This window comes from Bradysia coprophila, chromosome IV (assembly GCF_014529535.1).
Source record: "Bradysia coprophila strain Holo2 chromosome IV, BU_Bcop_v1, whole genome shotgun sequence".
Taxonomy (NCBI): Eukaryota; Metazoa; Arthropoda; class Insecta; order Diptera; family Sciaridae; genus Bradysia; species Bradysia coprophila.
Window position 1 is genome coordinate 1,966,240 of NC_050738.1, and position 21,897 is coordinate 1,988,136.

At 35.3% G+C, this 21,897-nt stretch overlaps 2 protein-coding genes and 1 long non-coding RNA gene across 5 annotated transcripts in view; 1 reads left to right on the plus strand and 2 right to left on the minus strand.

The window, feature by feature from the left end:
* Positions 1–21,897, plus strand: part of LOC119066093 (protein goliath) — a 47,091-nt gene that overhangs the window by 1,818 nt on the left and 23,376 nt on the right. The window lies entirely within an intron of this gene.
* Positions 4,062–20,681, minus strand: LOC119066097. Its single transcript, XR_005085697.1, has 3 exons — positions 20,280–20,681; positions 19,441–19,447; positions 4,062–4,127 (listed from the first exon to the last, which is right to left on the minus strand). It is a non-coding gene; the product is annotated as an uncharacterized LOC119066097 (long non-coding RNA).
* On the minus strand, positions 15,343–17,233 carry LOC119066094. Of its 3 annotated transcripts, XM_037168368.1 has the most exons (3): positions 15,876–17,233; positions 15,810–15,824; positions 15,350–15,705 (listed from the first exon to the last, which is right to left on the minus strand). In XM_037168368.1, exons 1-3 carry the CDS (start codon positions 16,756–16,758, stop codon positions 15,647–15,649), a joined length of 957 nt encoding a protein of 318 aa, XP_037024263.1. In that variant the 5' UTR covers positions 16,759–17,233; the 3' UTR covers positions 15,350–15,646. The 3 variants fall into 3 exon arrangements, with proteins under 3 accessions (XP_037024261.1, XP_037024262.1, XP_037024263.1); XM_037168366.1 differs by having other exon boundaries at positions 15,343–15,824; XM_037168367.1 differs by having other exon boundaries at positions 15,348–15,704; positions 15,809–17,233.

Below are 21,897 nucleotides of genomic sequence, written 5' to 3' on the forward strand. Positions count from 1 at the left end.
ATAACGACCATACGGCAAATATTATGAAAAACTCTCACTCAGAACGCCAGTTGGATTCGAAATTGAAAATAGTTCGTAATTTACAGTCACCATTCCACAGCGTGAATTACACGGCAGGCAGTTCATGTTCATGATTATTATTATTTTTTTGTCCATTAATGCAATTTGTAGTTGTTCCGTGTAGCGATCGATATGAGAGTTGCATATGGTTGTATTTTAAAATGTACAAAAACCTTTAGGTCGCCACCTTAACTTATTTTTATTGAGTTAATCAATTTGTTCGTTTAGTCGTTTTTCTACCTTACGTGTGAGTTAAAATTAAATTCATTTATATATTTTGTCACACTCGGATGTCTGTGTAATTTCGCAACAAACATACATGTGACGAGGTATGATGATGATGAGTTTTTTCGGTTACACTTGACAATGAAATTTTCTAACCGAATATCGTCCTTGATTTTAGCTTCAGTTTCACGATTTATTTAAAATTTAAATTTAAATCATCCTGTGCAACTGATGCCAAATTATGTTGAAGCATCACCTTTACGCTTGAGATTGTTCTTAGCAATTGTCGGTTTATGCAATGTGTAAATTGGATTGCCGATTTTGATGTGCAAGATTGAGGAAAAAAATTAAAGATTTTTTTACGGAAAATCATTGCAGAAATTCTCCATTTTCTCAACTCGTAAGTGTGCGCAAAAAATCGTTTTTCTGTCTCTCTAAGAAGTGACATTATCGTGGATAGGGCCCATTCAATTAGTACGCTTAAAATGACGAATTTTAGACCTCCCCTGTCGCCCACAAAAATGACTGGACAATTTTTTTTGTAAATGTACTTTGAGAATGAACCTCGCCATGAAAAATGAATTCCCGAATCAAGGAAATTAGGGATGCATCGCTCACTGTTATTGCTCTTCAGTTGTAAGGTAATACTCCTCTACTTCTCACATATTCAGACCCATTACCGCGGGGTAATTGCATACAACATGTCTTGCAGCTTCCGGTTCTAAGCCGTAGTATCCGGACGTAGGATTGCTTTAAATTTTCACTTCCTGTACAAGGTTTGATGCACTTAGGGAATTCCTTTTAATCCATCCATCCATCTGGAGATTGGGGAGTAACTTGCCTAATTTGATTGTGGATTTGGCCAGAGCTGCTCTGGTGCCAATAGTTGGGTTCAGAAAAACCCCTGAATAGTTTACTTGTCCTTGCTCCTTATATAAATATCGACTCTGACCTGAAAGCCCTGGTATCGACAGCAAAGTAATGTCGTCGTTTCTTGATAGGGATTCGAATGGCTCCTCCTGAACGAAGCATTATTTTCAACAAAATCTGGAATTGGGCCAGCAACTGAATAGAGACTGTCTGAACGTATCCACTTGACACTCTCATATGTGTTGGTTCAAAAATTTTGATGGAGACTTTCGTCGCAATTTGTGCCGGAATTGGAAATCTAAACCAGAAACCTACAAGTTCTTACAAAAATGTTTCAATTTATTTGACACAAAAAAAGATTATTTTTTTTCATTGGCATGGTGGACTTTGAAATAGTTTTACGTTTTATCATAGCATCTGGCTGATGCACACAAAAAGAATCCAATCATCACATCCAACCATTTCGAAAATCACTCACTTCAAGTTGAAAAGGAAAATAAATAAAATAAAAAATTTCATTGAGAGCATACTGCGGGGGATTCGAAATAGTTTTCCACGCTCACTCCCCCACATCACTATGCCAACCAGCGTATATATTTTATGGACGATTTCATCATTGAAATTGACTAATGACTTCGGTTTGGATAAGAAAAAAACCATCATCGACAGAGTGGATATTTACACAACATGACCAAGAACAATACGAGAGGAGGGTCTTTCTGATAGGAAAATATATTTCCAAATTTATGACTACATTGACACGGCGATAAAATTATAGGGATAGCAGACCGAAAATGTAATTTTCATGTCTGGGTACGTCGCAGTGTATATCGTACACCATGTCAGTTTTGCAGCTAATTTAGCCATTGATGGTAAAAAAAAGTCGTTTTCACTTTTACATTCATTTTGTGTTCATTGATAAGAATATTCGGTCGAAATATGCGAAAGCACAAAATATTTATCGCCAGCACACGGAACAATTTATTTTATGATTATGAAACGATGTGTCTGGGCGAACGGTAGACAAGTGGAATTCAACTTGAAAATAAAAATTGACTGCAAATGACTGCTCGTTTTCCGATAATGAACTATCAACTTAATGCAATTTGATGACACGACGTTTTTTTGTTTTGTTCAACGTCGTACTGTTTAATTAAACGGAAAATTTAAGACAGACCTTTAGAAAGGTAAATTACGAGTGTACAAAGTCGTTCATTTGTCCGTGTCCATGATTTATATCATGTGCACACGAATGCACGCAATGTACAATCTTAGTGAATTCTATATATTGAGTTAATGTCGATGTTTAAGATGATTGATTGATTATTAGGAATCAGAAATGCGTCATTTGTTTAATTGCTGCAATAGTATGTCTGAGCACGTACGCCAGTCCAGTGATGTGGTGCAACATTGTGTCACACGAACGATTTGATAGCTTTTTATACTTGAAGAAGATGCGACAAATTTACAACGTTGACTAGAGATTCCCTTTAAAGATATCTATTTACGAGGACCGATGTTTATTTTCGTCACTTTTATTTAATGAGCTCCGTTACAGTCACGAGTTAAACATCAACAAAATAAAAATAAATTTTTTGTATTTTAAGTACTCACAAAAGCACAAAAAATTGTTTAATTCTTATGGGTTTTCTCCGTTGTTTTGTTTTTTTTTTTTACTCATATACCACTGAATTATCACAACAGTATTTTTACATCCATCGTATAAAAAAAACAACAAAAATTGTACCGTAATAATAAGGCCATAATGTTGTAGGTACTCGGATAGGTATATACCACCTATATCATATAATTTCTCGTGCGTTTTTACAAACGTATCAAATAATAAAACATTTGTTTTGTCGAACAATGTGTGTGTTTGTGGGCCATATACACAAGTGTTATTAAAGTTGTAAAATTTTGATAAGAAACGCTTTAGATGGTTCGCTTCGCAATTAATTTTTGGAGAATAACAGACTCACAGAGCACTCATAACAGTACATACACTTTCAGGTCATTTACGTATCTGGTTTTGTAACGGCACCCAAGCGCCGCATAATGAAAAATTTGAGTGTTTTGAGGGTAGTTTCAGAATGAAGTTTGAAGGTTTGTGGTCTTTAGCCTTTAATAAAATGCATTGCGTCTCCGTATTTTGTTAGAGACGCAAAATTCGACTCTGTTTTGTTTGTTTGTTTGGGATTTTTTTAAAGTATGTCTCTCTGTCTGTTTACCGGCAAATAACCGTCACGCCGTCTTATAGTGTCAAAAGCCTTAGGCTGAGAATTGTTGTTGGATAGATAAAGTCGTAGACCCATAAAATTATGATCTTAAAAGCTTAAAATTAGTGTTTTCCTGTTTGTAATAGGAAACGTTTTCGGTTTTGTGATTATTAAATGACAGGGTATTTCAACAGTCATTCTTATTCGAAAATCTGATTATCCAGAGAAATCCCAGGAAATCTCTATAAAAAAGGACAGTCCAGACTAAAGTCGAAGTGCTCACCAAAACCCAAAACGTTGAATTCTCCAAACAACAAATACCAACCGTAAGTTTGGAACCTAAGAGTCGTTCTTACTTACTGACCTCAACGTCCAGATTTTAATGGAAAAATTGATATTTTGATTTGTCAGGGAATTAAATTGCAAAAAATTCCTTAAAACTGAAAAATTCCTGACTTCTGAAATTTCAGGGAATTTAATCCCCTAAAATAGGCATTGCTTACAAGTCGACGTAATACTTGAAAAATTCAAGGAAAGAATTTCAAAACCTTTCATACACATTGAATATCGTTCAAATTTGTTTATTTATTTTCCATAAAAAATTGCTTGTAAGGTCGACTTATTGTTTATGAATTACAAGATCTGCGACGACTTACATCCACTTCAAAATACTTAGCAATATTCGACACAGAGCCGGATTAAGGTTTTCAGCGCCACGGGGCTATTAGTTTTCGAGCGCCAATTACAAAAACATGGCTTTTATTTTTCGTGAACGTATTAAAAATAATGTTAGTGTAAGAACGTAAACTGGGTTGTAACATTCTGTAGCCTAGCTAAGTTTTACTTCGGTCGTAAATAATTATCTTGACTGAATGATTGTCATACTTTGTTCATTCCTATAAAACGATAACTTAAGTAATTTGCCACGGATTTCCAATTTTTTGTTTTAATTAAAATTAAAATTAATTACATTTTTTAGGGTAATTTTCGAAGATAGGCTAAAACGGATGGGCGATGCGATCTCTATGATACTCCCAAAACAATTTTTGTCTCGTCTATTGATAACACGATAACTTTGATGATTTCCATTTTTTTATCGTCAAGAAATGAAATTCCTGAGGTTAAGTTTGAAGATGAGCTAAATAGGAACGGGTGATCTCTATGATATTCTCAAAAGAATTTTCGTCTCGAGTAATTCTGAATGTATATCCAAAAAAGTTTTTGAATCGAGAGGACTGAAATTTCTGAGGCTAGGTTCGTTAATGGAAAGTATTGGAGTAATAATCCAGATGTCATTTCGAAAAGATTTTCGTGGTAAGCTGTTTGTAAAAAAAATTGAACGAGTTTCATTTTTGTTCAAAACATAAGCAAGAAATCTGCTTCGTATTTTCGTTACTTTAAGAATTCGTGACTTGATCTTATCATCTTATGGGATTTTATACAATATAACAATATAACAATCGCAAAAATTGATTGATAATCTTTTAAAACTGAAAAGAAGGAGAAAGTAACCGCGAGCGAAGCGAGCATAGAATTTGTAGATTCTTTTCATCAAGAAACTTTCAAGACTATACATTCCGTGTGCAACTTTATTTTTCTTTCATGGTTTCGTGAATGAATTCTTAGACATAATTCGTCGATAAGTGAAACTTTTTTTGAGGCAAGCAGATACCCTGGATTGATTTTGAATAACAATTTTACATCTGCCATGTTATTACCTCTAAATGACTTTTGTAAGACATATGCTACTACTAAACGAGTATGCTGAGAGCTGAAATTTCCCGATGATAAAACTGATTTTCTTATCGGAAATAAAATGCCAATCAAGAATTTGAAGTTTAATTTTCCTGATTTCCCAGTATTCCGGATATGAGGTGAGTGTATATAACTGTAAAAGTCAAAATCACAACCTTCGACTCCACCTCACTATACCCGGCGAGCTATGAATTTCACAACTTGAACAAACAACAATCTATTCCAGTATACCAAGCAGTATTTCGACATATTGAGGAATTTGTTTTGACCAGGGTCTAAAGAAACGAATGCACACCATCAAAGGTACATGTCAATTATGTCAAAATTAGTTCAGGTCAGAGCCTAATATTTGGGAACTAATTCCCAAAAAAATCCTTTTCTTTTGCATGTTCAAAGTTTTTAAATGTTTTTGAACTTATCTTGATGATTTACAAGCATTTAATTATAAAAATGCAAAAATAAAAAATTTGGGAATTTTTAAGAATGAATTGCTAAATATTAGGCTCTGTCTGAACTAATATTGACAGAATTTACGTGTACCTTTGATGGTATGCATTCGTTTCTTTAGACCCTGGTCAAAATAGATTCCTCAATATGTCGAACTACTGCTTGGTATCCTGGAATCAATGACATAACACTAGATAACACTAGAAGCAACATATAGACATTTCCATACTTCGCAAATCTATGAAACAGGGGAATATTACATTGACAGTCAGCACAATCTCAATAACGACGACGCAACAAGAAACATCTGTCATCAGACAACTGTTTAATGACTGGATTCAAATTATCAGACCCTGTTCTGTCTGACAGTGGAATTACAGATCATTTTCGCTTCACCTCTAAAAAAATCATTTTATTGATACGCCGATGTGTGCAAAGAAAAAGACCTCAGTGCTAATTCATATTTATTATTAATATATGACTTTGCAGCTGTCGATTCATGCGAGCTATAATTAAAAAGAAAATCTTGTTGTGCCTGCAAGCTTGTTGTTGTATGCAATTCATTCAAATGTAAGTAAATAGACACAAGATTCTGTGTGTTAATTCATTAACATCCACTTCATGATTGATCAAATATGCGAGAAAAAATGAACTTGTTATTCCGTTGGATACACGACCTTTGAGGTGGGCGTAATCGGAAGCAAAATACCTTTGAACCCATATTTCCTTGTGATGCATGGGACCCGACAAATACGCATTTAATTGATTCGTGTGCAAAACATCAACACACCTTACTCTTACGTGACAACGTGACATCCCTCCAAACAAACTGTTTGTAATGATGAACCGGATTCAGCTCGATTTTACGTTTTTTTGTGCTTACTAAAACAATTTTTATTGCGTAGAAATGGATTGGTTACAAATTGTTTATCGATTCGATTCACGAAAACAGTTTCGTCTCTAATGCATAGGAACAATAGATTCTTAACGTAACGTTAACGCTAAAAAAAACATTTTACTGAGTTTATGCAAGGTCAGTTAGCTAATTTACACCTAATAAATCTTATATCACACAACTATCAAAAACATTGCTTTGATTGTTTGTTTGTTTTGGTATGCTGCTATCAGCACAAATTGCAAAAATGTTCGTTTTTATTTCGTCGCACTTCACCGTAATTGTTTGTCATTAATAGTACAACAATGGTTGATTAAGTGAGTCACACGGTAGAATGGAATATATAAGCATTAAGCACTGAGCACTGATTTGATGTGGCTTAGGTGGAATGTTTCTTAATGACCTCTTTTACTTATTTAATCTCTATGCACTGTGCTATGTTTTACTATAACTTCACCAATGGAAATCTTCGTGAAATTAAACAAATTTCTTGAAAATATTCTCAATGTGATAGACTCTACAGGCTTGGACCCCATTCCCCATTTCTTACCAGAACCTAAACTTTGGCAAATTTTTACAAATAATTTTACCAAAAATGAACACTGCTCCCACAGCTCCCACCCAAAGTATATAAACACTGAAGGTAACGCAAATCCGCAAGAACACACTGACTCCTAAGTCAAATTTACTTTGTTAGGTTGCAACACATGCCAAAACTCAATACTATACAACACACTTCCAACAACATTATCGCGCCAAACGTCACGGATGCAACATAACAAATCTTATATTCACCCGGAACTTGGGGTACGCATTTCGTGCTATTCCCTGAGGATTTGCGTTACCTTCAGTACGTATATTTTTACCTTGGCTCCCACCACCATAATAAACAAGTTGCCCATTTTATGGCGTAAACGCTTATAGATTAGAGATAACATCCTCTCATGTAGCATTAACAAAACTCTTCTTTCAGCTGAAGTCCGAACACAGAAGATTTCCGTCGTCCGAGTTTCGTACCGTTCGTTTTATTTTAAACGAACTCAATTTCTGCTTCGAGACATCTATTTACGTTCATTCGTTCAGCATTGCTGGACTTAATTGTTTTCAATATTCTATTTAGATATGCACCGTACCGAGAACGTGTAATGTGGTTTTAGTAAGAGGTTTAATTGATGATGTCAGGTCTTTCTAACTAGCGACGGCAACGTGTTCGCTATGATCTCATTAACATTTTGTGTTATATTTCTAACATTACAATTAATATTGACCTTCGTTGCACTGTCAAATGGTATTATTTACGCTATTTTAGTGGAGGGAAAAGTAGGGCTTCCTAATGTGGTGTATTTAAGCGGAAATAGAGCTCTGTGATTTCTTTGGCTAGGTGTTGGTGTAATGGGTGTCGTGCAATTTTTTCGATCGATGGCTGTGAATCTCTAGCCCTAAGATGTGCGATTTATAGCCGGCCAACTGACAAAAATTTATTTAAGTACAGTCAACGACTTTGAAATAATCGACGTATTTTGTTTCAGCTGTTTTTCAGCTGATTCGCTCATATAAGCAAAAATGCTTTAATTGTTTATACGGGAACGGGTGAAGTTACACGCACGCGTCGCGTATGTTGTGACAAAACGTTTAAAGACGTAAAACACTTTTGTTTGTGCGAGTGGATCTAGTGGATCTAGTGGATCTAACTAGACTAGACTTTCATTTAATCTTTTTTTAAACATGACACACAATCGTAAAATCTGTTACTTCAGTTGTTGTATTGTTTTCTAGTAATTGCTAAAAAATCTTTTACTTCATTTGATTTAACATGAATTTTGACTACATATAAAAGAACATGTCAGCGTTCACTGGTTGTTTTTGCCGTTCTCGTCGATAACAAATGACTAAGTTAGGATTTTCTGTCTGGCTATCAGTATCGGCTTAAGTAGTTTGGAATTTTTGGTTTTACTACTTCTTCAGCCGCTCCTCATCGTTCAGTCTTTCATACACTGAAATCAGAGACCAGTCTATAACGATTGAATGCTGGTTATGATTCTGAATGAAATATGAGCGACCTTGCTCTCAAAAAAAATATTTCATAGACTTTTATCGTTCCAACCATTCCAACTTAATCAATTTATTTATAAATTTTTACTGAATATTACCAGCTGCATTGCACCAGCTGCTTAACATTTTTTTAGCATTCTCGAATCGGATGGCAGATGTAGATCATTTTGAAATTATTCAATGATATTTAAGATAGCACTTCGTGTATCATAACGTGTAGACTCGATAAAAATTGATTAAACAATTTTCTCGAACAATGGGTCTTGCCACTGAGAGAGTTACAGAGCTGTTACTGAAACATCTTTCAGGTAAAGCAGTTAATTGATGTTGCTGTTCGTTTATTATTATTTTTTCACTTTACTAAACAATTTGTTAATTCTACTGAATATGTACACATTATTGCTCTATTACAAATAATTGACGTTGCACGTTAAGCTAGGCCAATTGTTTCAACACAAAAGTTTAAAGGTATACAATGATGATAAACAATCGCTTGTCAGTCTACATCGTCATCATTGTTATATTATGTGGTGTACATTTTGAAGAAGAAAAAACAACATTGGAACGTTAGATACGAAAACGCTTTTCATGTAAATGTATAACAAAATTCTGTGCACACATTTGGTTCGGTTTTTTTTTATTTTCTTTCTTTTCTTCTCTGTATGTCGCTTTCATTCACTTATGCTCGGCGAACGAGAAATATTGTCTCTTTATAAATAAGTTAATTTCATCACATCTATATAGTCCCGTGCAACCAGCATCCTCTTATCGCTTTAAATTGATGTGTGAATTTATTTATAAACCCGGCTGCCTTGCCTTGATGTACAAACTGTGTATGAAATTGCTATAATATATGATGCTGATGCACCCGCTATATGAATTTCATTCGAGAAACAAAAAAAAAATTGTTTAATTTCTTAATCTGCCCTTTTCAACAATTTGTTCGTTATCTTTAGTAATTGTGCACGGCTATCACACTTTTATACCGTGGTTAGAACAGTTCAACTCATACACGTTGAATAAGGAGACAGAATAATAAAGAATAATAAGAAAACAATTCAATTGAGCTCTTCCTTATACGTGAAGGTTACATAGTGTCACTTACCTGTCACCTTACCGCAGGCAATGAGACGTTTCGGTTTTATTTAGTGGAAAAAGTTGTGAGCACTGTATGTTGTGCGGGAACGTAATGTTAGTTACTTATTCATGATACGTCTTGAGGAGGGTATACGTATTCGAGTGGGAACACATTTAAATGTTTTATATCTGAAATGATGGTGTATATGATGAGCATCTTTAAGTTTCCGAAACGAAAGAGAAACAATTACTCACTGCTTTTCTCTATTCCCTTCATGTGTGTCTGGATGTCTCCGGTGTATTTCCAGCAGATTCACATATATTATACGCAGAACATATGATCCCGGAAAACAAAGTCACATTATTATTGTCGTATAAAGTCTAACGTGATTAGTATTCACTTTGCATATTAAAACATTCATAAATTCAATTTAGCAACAATGCCAAAGAGTGGAAATCAAAAATTATTTGCATTTCGTTATGTGTTTTTATTCAGAATGTTAAGAGATTTATTATTTTTTATGAGTTACCTGCTTATGTGTCTTTATACGTACACCACAACACATATGAATCAAATAGGTAGAAATCAAGGATCATTAACAATTGTTGAAGCAAATATAGCGACTAATTTGAATTAACCGATACGCATGTGGAATATGTTTTGAATGAACCGACGAAGGAGAGAAGAAGAAAAATAATCAAAATGCGAAATAAAAACAAAAGTTTTTTTGTTCAGAAATTAATTTATTAAAATAAATTGTGTGTGACACAATTGCTCAATTCCAGTTTGTGTAAGTGGACTGTAACCAGATGACAATAATTAAAACGATAAAATGTTAATAGTTAGTAGTGTTTGGAATACTTATGCGTTCTACATGTTTGTTGTATTAAGCAAAATTGTTTGTTACAATGATGGTATAACAATTTACATGTTAATTTACTCAGACCATTTACGTTCTACTAACTTTGTGTCGGTATGAAGGCTTACGAAAACTCTGATTGTTTTAAGCTTATAATTTTGTTAACTTAAGGAATTAAGAACTGGTCTCTAACACGGGTCCAACTAAGCTTTTGTTAGTTTACACTTACGAAAGAAGGACTCCGTTTTATCTCTGTTTACAAGAGTCATATCGCCAAGACTTCAGGCGATTGGGGAACAAGCGGTCTCCGATTTTAATGAGTGATAGCTCGTTGGATTCATATTTTCTGTCAAAAGCTCTCAAAAGCAAAGACATGTCAGAGGGTACCGGAAACAGTTTTTCGGCAATAACTTATTAAAAAATTATTTTAAATTGTAATGTTGTACCAATGTCGGCCTTGGAAAGACCTACAGGTAGAGTATATGCACTGCTTGGTGCGAGTACATCCACGAGAGTTATGACCAAAAATATAGTGAATGTTCGGAGAGTCCGGATTCTCTGCAGCTTCGTTGTTCCACGGAACTGAGTATGGGGTGTTGTAGCTGGCCTCACCCACTATCGTTGCACATATAAATGAACCCAGTACTTTTGTGGTGCAAGCCCACAGATGTCTTGGGAAAAAGGTGGTGCCAAAATGCAGATTTTTTCCTTCTTCTGAGTGCTCTACAGCTGGAACAGCATCTGGAACAGTACTACGGCAGTCATTTTTTATCGTCTACTATTCTTTTACCTTATCAATAGAAAAACGCTTCGATAGAATTAAAATCGTAAAAATTCCATAAAATTCAAGAAAATTCAAAATTTCAGGAAGAATTTTAAGGATTTTTTTAAGGATTAAGGATTAACAATTAAGAAATTTGTAAGAATTTGAAGGCATTCTTAATAAGGAATTTTAAAGAATTTTACCATATTTTTTAATAATTTGATTTCAATAATGGAGTCTCATAAGCCTGTAAAAGTTTTCATTTCGCACAAAAATCCAAATTTAATTTGAGACTTTTAATTATCGCTTCGTTTCGATACAAAATCTTTTACTTCATTCATTTTAACATAAGTTTCTAAACGTCATTTATGGACAGCCCCTTATTATACAGCCAGACAAACCAGATCTCATCGATTAGTCTTGTCATCATCGTCGCATGAAACTACTTTTTTTGTCGTATTTACTGTAGACAAATAAATTTCGCAAATTTTCATTTTATACTCTTTAGCTTCCGGGCGTCTGTACGATTCCTACTACTTCTATGAAAAAAAAAAATTCTACGGAAAAGATGAGGAAATACATCAGAATCGGTATCACGTAATGTGACGCGAAATTCTTTGTTTGATCGGTTCTTTTCTTTTCCGCATCGGTATTGGTTCACACACTCGAAATTGTATTTTATTACTTCCGTACAGTTATGTATAATAAACCAAATTCGACATCGTACGGCTGATATTGAAAACCGCAATACATCCCACTCATGATTCAGTGAACTGGATTGAGTGCTTTAATCTCTCTTTTGCGCATTTTTTTTTGTTGTTTCTTAAGTTTTAGTTTTGTATCAGACGGCAAAAAAATACACCGTTCGCTTTATAAGTCTACAGTCGACATGATCTTGATCATGGAGTAAATAAATGATTTCCATAAACGTATTTTTGCAATTTAAAAACTTGTATATTATAATTTTATTAGCTTATGCCGTACACACGCTTGCAGATACAATTCGATTTTTTTTTGTGTGAAGAACATTAATAATTGGCGCGAGAAATACCGGTTGTCCTTGAGGGAAAAAATGTATTTTTAGTTACTTGACGTTGCGCTTTTTATAAATGGTTTTGTTGATGGTTTTTCTAAAAGAAAGTTAACTTAAGTCAATGTAAAAAATGATTTAAACAAGAATAGACCGGCTGAAGCCTGGTGAGGTCTTTTTCATTTTTTTTCAATTTCTGTTTACTACTAGCTTGGTACTCATTCAAGTACCACTTTGGTATTCAACTACCAAATTTTGGAATTATGAATAGGCAAGCAAGCCGATTAATTTCATCAGTCGGTGTGCAGCTCTCAAACAGTAAACATATCTACAACATCCGTATTAGTAAACTACCATGTTGGTAGTCAACTACCACTTTGGTAGTCAGTCAACTACCACTTTGGTAGTCAGTCAACTACCACTTTGGTAGTCAGTCAACTACCACTTTGGTAGTCAGTCAACTACCACTTTGGTAGTCAGTCAACTACCACTTTGGTAGTCAGTCAACTACCACTTTGGTAGTCAGTCAACTACCACTTTGGTAGTCAGTCAACTACCACTTTGGTAGTCAGTCAACTACTTTGTATCAGTCAACTACCACTTTGGTAGTCAGTCAACTACCACTTTGGTAGTCAGTCAACTACCACTTTGGTAGTCAGTCAACTACCACTTTGGTAGTCAGTCAACTACCACTTTGGTAGTCAGTCAACTACCACTTTGGTAGTCAGTCAACTACCACTTTGGTAGTCAGTCAACTACAGTACCTACCACTTTGGTAGTCATGTCAACTACCACTTTGGTAGTCATTCAACTACCACTTTGGTAGTCAGTCAACTACCACTTTGGTAGTCAGTCAACTACCACTTTGGTAGTCAGTCAACTACCACTTTGGTAGTCAGTCAACTACCACTTTGGTAGTCAGTCAACTACCACTTTGGTAGTCAGTCAACTACCACTTTGGTAGTCAGTCAACTACCACTTTGGTAGTCAACTACCAAATACTCGATTTATAAATAGACCAGCAGGCCGAATAATTTCGTCAGTCGGTGTGCGTCTCTCGAGTAAGAAACATCTTTGCTGCTATATAGTTTGGGGGTCTAACTACCAACAACTACCAAATTGCAATGTCTGCTATGAGCGATTGGTTACCAGATAACAAATAATAATTGATTTGCCTGGTGTTGGTTTGCTCATAGTAGCATTGCAATTTACCACCGAGGTAGTCAACTACCAAATATTTGAGTTATAAAAAGGCAAGCAGGCCGAATAATTTCGTCAGTCGGTGTGCGTCTCTCGAGTAAGAAACATCTTTGCTGCTAAATATTTTGGGGGTCCAACTACCAACAACTACCAAACTTTCAAATTGCAATGTCTGCTATGAGCGATTGGTTACCAGATAACAAATAATAATTGATTTGCCTGGTGTTGGTTTGTTCATAGTAGCATTGCAATTTTAACTTTTATCAATCACATTTTATTTGTGACACAGACGGACGGACGGACGGACGGACGGACGGACAGACGGACGGACGGACGGACGGACGGACAGACGGACAGACGGACGGACGGACGGACAGACAGACGGACGGACAGACGGACGGACGGACGGACGGACGGACGGACAGATGAAGTGCCCACAATAGGTCTTTTTTTCCTATGGAAAAAAGACCTAAAAATAATAACGTCCGCGAAACCAATCTACCTCAAAGTCTCAAAGCACCCCCTTCTCTAAGTCTTTAATTTCAAAGTCTTATTTATTGCCACTGTATCGAACAAAAAACTGCTGACGTTCCGTACAGCGTAAAAAATCGACGATGAAGAAAAAAGGACAACAACACCACACCGCCTACATTCAAATGTTGCGGAGAAATAAAATCGATTTTCCTTTCGAATAATAAACTCATTTACACATTTTCTGCGAGTTTAATTATGAAAGTGCTGAACTTTAAATTAAACTTTTTTGCGCCGTTAACAAAGGCATCTCAAATTAAAGTTCAATGAAACAATACCGCCAGTCCATTGCCAACGAAACATCACACTGAATAATAATAATGGTACACATGAATGGTCTGGGATTACTGGATGCATTCGTTTTATTGTCTAGCATTTACTATAATCACCATTTTTACACCATAACAACGCATCATTCGCACCTACTATCCGAGAGAGCGTCTGTGTCTGGTATTATTTATACCACATCGTCGTCGTTTCTAAATTTTTTTTTCTGCTTATTACACAGATACACATTTCTTCGTTCGCTCTCTGGCGTCGACCGTCGTCATATTAATAATTGACCAGAAATACTTGTTAAGTGTGAAAGCGCGACGTAAAATGCATACAATAAACGTACAACACTTTGGGGGTCAATGCAACTGTGAAGGCTGACTTCATGTGAATATATATCTGTTTTCATCCGGGACTTGATTCAATTTATGAGAAACAATGCTAAATCCATGGCATACACATCACAGAAATGTGTTTTGCGCTTTACTGAGACTATGAGACTATAAAGTGGTTGGAATGATAATGCATATTGTATTCTCATGGAATAAATGTAAATGATGTAAACAGTAAGCGACCTTTCACGTTAATTGTTTTGTTTTATAAATAGAGGAGCCGGTCTTATCCGTTTTTGCGTCTTACTCGTATAATGGAACTATTAAACTGAACGATTAAAATATTAATTTTAAATATTTTACTTTACTAGTGATGTAATGTGGCTATTCCCTCACTAGTGAAAACCTTTTCCCTCGCTCGTAAAGTGAAACGCCATACTTTACACGTGAAATAATTTGATATCTCGTATCACGATGAATGAAAGTACCTCTGGCTGAAGCCCTCGGGTACTTTTACTCATCTGGATACGAGATATCAAATTACTTCACTGGTATAGTAATGTACTATTACAAACCTACCGCTGTATTCCGTCTCACAATGATTTTATATTTCTCGAATTGATTTACGGCGGAGACCGACTCGATTTGTTAGCAATTTGTTTTTACTTAAAATATAAATATCCCAAAAATCAGACTTGATTTAATTGACCAGCCCAAGTGTGAATTTACGGCGTACCTATTGTTTAGGGAATATCGGTTTTTCAGGTTCAATTATTTTATGTCGAATCAAAAGACTGTTGTTTATAGATCAACGTTATAATATGAACTAAATTGCACAGTACAATGCTTGACATTACATAATTTAGAAACTTAATTGACTGTGCCAACTATTAAGATAAACAAAAGTTCAGATTGGTCTGAACATACTCCCGGCCAAGACATTATAAATCGTCTTCAAATAAAACTAACACAAAAAATTCAAAATGAAATGAAATTGGCTCGGAAGATAAAATGAATGAAACGGAAAAATTTACTCAAAAATAAACTCAAATTCAAATCCTCATCGGTCAGGCTGCACATTGGTCTCGAAATAAATGCGCACTCGATTTGACAAAAAAGAATTGTCAGCTCCTTAAACGTGAGATGTGACGACCCAACAATTTGTTTGAGGTGAAACTTCATTGATTGCACTGCTGCTTCCCAAATTCCTCCGAAATTACTTGCTGTTGTAGGATTGAATTCCCAATCGACGCCGTCGTTGGTAAATAAAGCGACTATTTCGTCCATTTGTTCTCTCAGTGCGCTCTGCTGTGCCTTAGAAAGCTCTGTTATCCAGTCCACAAAATTCGCAGCATTTTTGTTGTACATAATGGCAGGTTTTGCCCGACGACTGATGAATCTCTTGGATAATCGTTTTCGGATACCATGGAGCGCTTCATTCTCCAGCGAACGATGTTGAAGACTACTCATGTTCCATAAACAAGTCGAGAAACATTCCGCTAATTGTTCACACATTGATACTCCATTGACTGTCTGCAATTGACCACAATAATACGAAGAAACGGCAGTTGGAACAATTACTGCAAGATGAATAAATCCAGCTGATCTGTCAGCCTTGCAACTTCCGACTCGTTCGGCCTTTGACACGCTTAAAGACGAACTGGAATGATTGCTTGATCCGTTATGAGACGCCGAAACCAATGCTCGAAATGAAACTTTAATCGAACAAACGATTGAAATGTGGAATACTCGATGATGTTTGACTATTGAAACACATAAAGTCAAAATTGTAAATTCCGGTTTTCGCTGTACGGATTGCAGTTGACCAAAATTGAAACCATAAAATGACCACTGCTCTACTCCATTGATTGTCTTTGGTAGACGATTATTGCACACGATAACTTTGAAACAAAGAAATGGTGACGTCAACCAAGCTGTACTGGCATACACTAATTGCATAGTGATACTCGAATGCACCAATTTGTAGTCGAAAATCAGCTTCTCTGTCATTATTGAACACTGAAAGACAGTAGAGCACGAAGCCAATCCATGAGCCACTACATGAAACTGCAATTCGATGATTATTTTCGAAGCGTGTATTTGAGACAACGTGGATCTTTTGTTAACCAGCGACCTTTTGTTTCCATCCACGTTTTTCTCACAAATGAACATTGAGAAAATGGGCACACATCGTAAAACTTCCAACTCGCTGAACACTTGACTCTTTTAATCGTGTCTTTTCGATGAAACAACTAGAACCATTTGATTCTTTTCACAAACATACAAATTTGCATGGTTCACAAAAATGTCTATTGTCTTAGAACGCGATTGTTCGCACTTGTCGGAACATAAACTACTTTCATCGACCGATAATTTGATAAAAAACAGCCGATTTCTCTCACAACTACAACGCGAATTAAATAAACAAACAGACGGTTAAGCAACCGACATCCCGGTTGAGCCCCCAAATGTTTAGGGAATATCGGTTTTTCAGGTTCAATTATTTTATGTCGAATCAAAAGACTGTTGTTTATAGATCAACGTTATAATATGAACTAAATTGCACAGTACAATGCTTGACATTACATAATTTAGAAACTTAATTGACTGTGCCAACTATTAAGATAAACAAAAGTTCAGATTGGTCTGAACACCTATAACATATTGTCAGATGACCGCTTTCGATGCAGAGATAAATTTAATGCAATCAATTTTGGAACCTATAAATAACCGACCGACACAATAGACTAACGCCTCACCCATTTACCAAACATTTCGATAAAAGTGTAATTAATGGATAGAGAACTGGTATTAACTGAAATTTACCAGAAGGGGTCACGTATCACGTACAATGGTTTTTTAAGTGTCGGATCGATAGCGATAATGATAACGAATGAAGATTACGACATCCGTGTCAGGTGCTTTAACCGAACTATTCCTAAGTGTCGTATTTTGAGCTGTGAAAAAAGAAATGATTGGAAGGACACTGAGTGAGTTCACTGATAAGGAGAATATCGATGTTTTCAGAAGCAATCATTGCACATTACGCATTGTCCCCGTGATCTATTCAAAATATAATCAATGTGACAGAGTGAGCAATCTAATCGGTACGCTGCTTCTATAATAGTACATTCCGTTCGTAGTCCCAAAATTTTATTTTGACGAGTCGGGAGGGTAGAAGTTTCCAACCAACACACTAAAACGAGACTTTTCATTTTTATCCCGAGCTATGGAATGGATTTTACATGCTACATGCGTCGAAAACCGTACTTTTCATGTTTGAAGCACGTCTTTCGACGCCCTCAGCATGTAACACTCATTGCATAACTCGGGATAAAAATGAAAAGTCTCGTTTTCGTGTGTGCTCGGTTTCGCCTCGGATCAACAAAATTCACACGAAAACTCTACTTTTCATCTTTTTATCCCTAGTCATGTAAAATACTACTCAATTACTTTTAATCGCTAGGGCTGTAATAAGTCACTTTCGACCTTAGGGAAAACCAAATTCTGTAGAATGTGTTAATAAGCTAAAGTCGCCACTTAACACGTAGGGGATAATGCTCGAGCAGGCACTTTAGGCACGCCGGAAAGTGCTAATTTTTTGATTTTTACAAATTTATTTGGAGATATTCCTCGACTCCCTTAGCACTTTCCGGTGTGCCTAAAGTTGACAAGTCGCAATATTCCCAAATTCTAACTTCATGGAATTTTGAAGAATGAATTCCCTGTGCGAACACTTTTTAACGAATTCAAGCGATAATATTTCCAAAAATCAACGGTAATTTCCATGACAACTTCATCCTCTTTTACGTTCATCTAATTGCATACAATTTTAATTCACGCTTTGAGAAAAACAGCACACCGTATGCTCTCGTTCTTGTTAAGCTTTCTCATTAGCAAGCATATTAAACCAGAATACAGTAGATTCATCGCCTCAACAGTTTTTTTTTTGGTGTTAACTTATAAACGAAAAGTTCATCGATTTTGCGAATTTACCGCCACTCGTCGAGAAGGTAATTTATACGAATGGAAATTTTTGATTGCAATTTATTGAGGTAGACGATTTAACAGATTGCATTTATATTCCACTCACCTCAATATCTCAACCGTTCATTTTTCAAATTTAAGCTGAACATTCAAAATTCTCGTGTGCAAGTAAAAAAAAAATGAAATCGCATCGTTTCTCTCGTTGAATTCGCTTGCAACAATTTAATTTATCATCTTGCAATACATAAATGAACATAATAGAAGCCAGTGTGATAACCTCTACGACCAGAAAATGATTTAAAATAGATTTCTATATTTGAAGAAAAAAAAAACGAAGAAGAAGAAACCTTAAACAAATCAAAATAAACGTGCGATTGTAATGGGAACGTTGTTCATGATGCTGGAATAAAGCTAAACAAAAATAATAATTGTTACACGCAGTCACTCTCAACAGTCTATACACACAGACAATCAAGACTTCATAATGAAATACAAATTAATTTCGGATTCCGAAATTCTGAATGTATATTCAGACGGCAGCCTAACCAAATTTATTAATGTTTTGTGTAAATTATTGATTCGATGTCTGTTGTTAATTTAATTTACTTCCTAATCGTTATAATTTTGAATATCAACTCGTCAAGAAAGATTTCTTTGCGACATTTATTCTAATTTTTCGTCATTTTTTTTTCTTTCTTCTCTTTTTGAATACACGTGTTAATTAACAATAATTTGATACAGCTGTTGCGTAAGATTTATGGTGTTGAACCGATGTCTATTTAAGCAAAAATAATGCCAAGCGCGACCATTCTCGTATTTTCATAACTCCTAATACTCGTAACTTGACAGTTGAGTGTATAAATTCACATAAGAACTGTCAAGTTAGGAATTCTGAGTCCAAAGTCCAGAGCAAGAAACAGGTTCGAAGTATTCATCTGTTGTCGGCAGAAACGACAAGAATACGTGATGAACTCTGGCTAGTTTTCTATTATATGGCAATATTTATGTTAAAACAAATGAAGTAAAAGATTTTCACTCAATAGGCGAAACAAAAGAGGTGACAGAAATTTATAGATTTTCGTTTCTAAGTGATGTTGTCAATAGGTACACTCTACTCACTTCGTTGTTATTATTCTACCCGTAAATAGTAGTAGCACAGCTCTGCAGTGCTGCGGTAGTAGATTACTAACTTTTTGCCTTGAAGTTGATGAACAGAGCGCGCAATCAAACGAATTTCACCATCTAGAAAATCCATTATTTTTATTGACTGTTCCATGCGAAAGTGGACCATTACACATGCGAAAATGTTCCATTACATGATTAAAAATCGGCTTATTTTTCGTGAATTCTTTTGTAATAATCAAATTCCACATGAGGCAGACAATAAACCAGAATACATTTAATGCTAAATCAGATCCAATTTTTTAGGAATTTAAATCTTCCAAATTCCATAAAATTCTTAAAAGTTCCATAAATTTAGAAATTCCTAAAAATAAGCCCTGATGATGATACGTAGTTCACTAATTTGAAAACAACTCTGCGATACTCGCAAACAGAGCCGGATTAAGGTTTTCAGCGCCACGGGGCTATTAGTTTTCGAGCGCCAATTACGAAAACATTGGCTTTTACTTTTCGTGGACGTATTAAACATATTAAAAATAATATTAATGTCGATATCCTAACGATCGGTTAGGAGAAATGGTAACGTAAACTGGGTTGTACCATTCTGTAGCCTAGCTAAGTTTTACTTCGGTCGTAAATAATTATCTTGACTGAAAGTCATGGGTCTGACGGATAATAAACACTCTAAAATATTTGTCACATTTTGTTCATTCCTTGATAAAACGATAACTTAAGTAATTTGCCACGGATTTCCAAAAATGTTTTTTAATCGACGAGGAATTAAATTCCTGAGGTTAAGTTCGAAGATAGGCTAAAACGGACGGGCGATGCGATCTCTATGATACTCCCAAAAGAATTTTTGTCTCGTCTCTTGATAACACGATAATTTGAGGATTTCCATTTTTTTTATCGTCAAGAAATGAAATTCCTGAGGTTAAGTTTGAAGATGAGCTATAAAGGAACGGGTGACCTCTGTGATATTGTCAAAAGAATTTTCGTCACAGGCACCAATTTGTTATGTTCAAGTCAAGTCAAGTCAAGAATTTTCGTCTATTGATAATACGGTGGCTCGAGTAATTCTGAATGTATTTCCAAAAAAGTTTTTGAATCGAGAGGACTGAAATTTCTGAGGCTAGGTTCGTTAATGGAAAGTATTGGAGCAATAATCCAGAAATCATTTCGAAAAGATTTTTTTGAGTGATTTCGTTGTTTGTAAAAAAAAATTGAACGAGTTTCAAGAAATAAGAATTCGTAACTTGATCTTATGATCTTATGGGATTTTATACACGCAACTGTCAAGTTACGAATATTTATGGTTACGATCACATGAGAATCGAAGGACAGTTTTATGATATTTTTATAACAATCGCCAAAATATATTGATCGATTCAGTCAGTGAAAGGACCTGATCTACCCATAAGGTGGGGCCTAGTTTTTTCATTTCACTGATATTCATTTAAACGTGAAAGGAAGGAGAAAGTAACCGCGAGCGAAGCGAGCAAAGAATTTATAGATTCTTTCCATAAAGAAACTTTCAAGACTATACATTCCGTGAGCAACTTTATTTTTCTTTCATGGTTAGTCTTAGACAAAATTCGTCGATAAGTAAAACTTATTTGAGGCAAGCCGATACCTTGGATTGATTTTGAATAACAATTTTACATCTACCTACCATGTTATTACCTCTCAATGACATTTGCTACTATTAGACGAGTATGTTGAGAGCTGTCCCGATGATAAAACTGATTTACTGATCGGAAATAAAATGCCAATCAAGAATTTGAAGTTTAATTTTCCTGATTTCCCAGTATTCTGGATACAGTGGATATCAGGAATTTCCAAACAAGAAAATGTGAAAACTGTGATGCCTTAAGAGATTACATAAATGCGCCGCAGGCAAATTTTTTTAAAATATCGGTAAAAGTAGTCTATTCTAATGAAACCAGTAAACTAATAAGGCTCGGAACAGGTCAGGTTCAGGTCAGGTCAGGTTAGTAGAAAAAATACCTGAGGGAATCAGGTCAGGTTCAGGTAATTTCCAAACCTGACCTGACCTGAACCTGAAATAATACGAAAAATACCTTATCTGATCTGATCTCACCTGAATTTGATAAAAGAATAATTTGAATATTATGGGCGTTTTCAGCTTAGATTTTAGTCAGGAGTCATTGTTTTGGAGAGAATTCCAAACGAACTGATTAG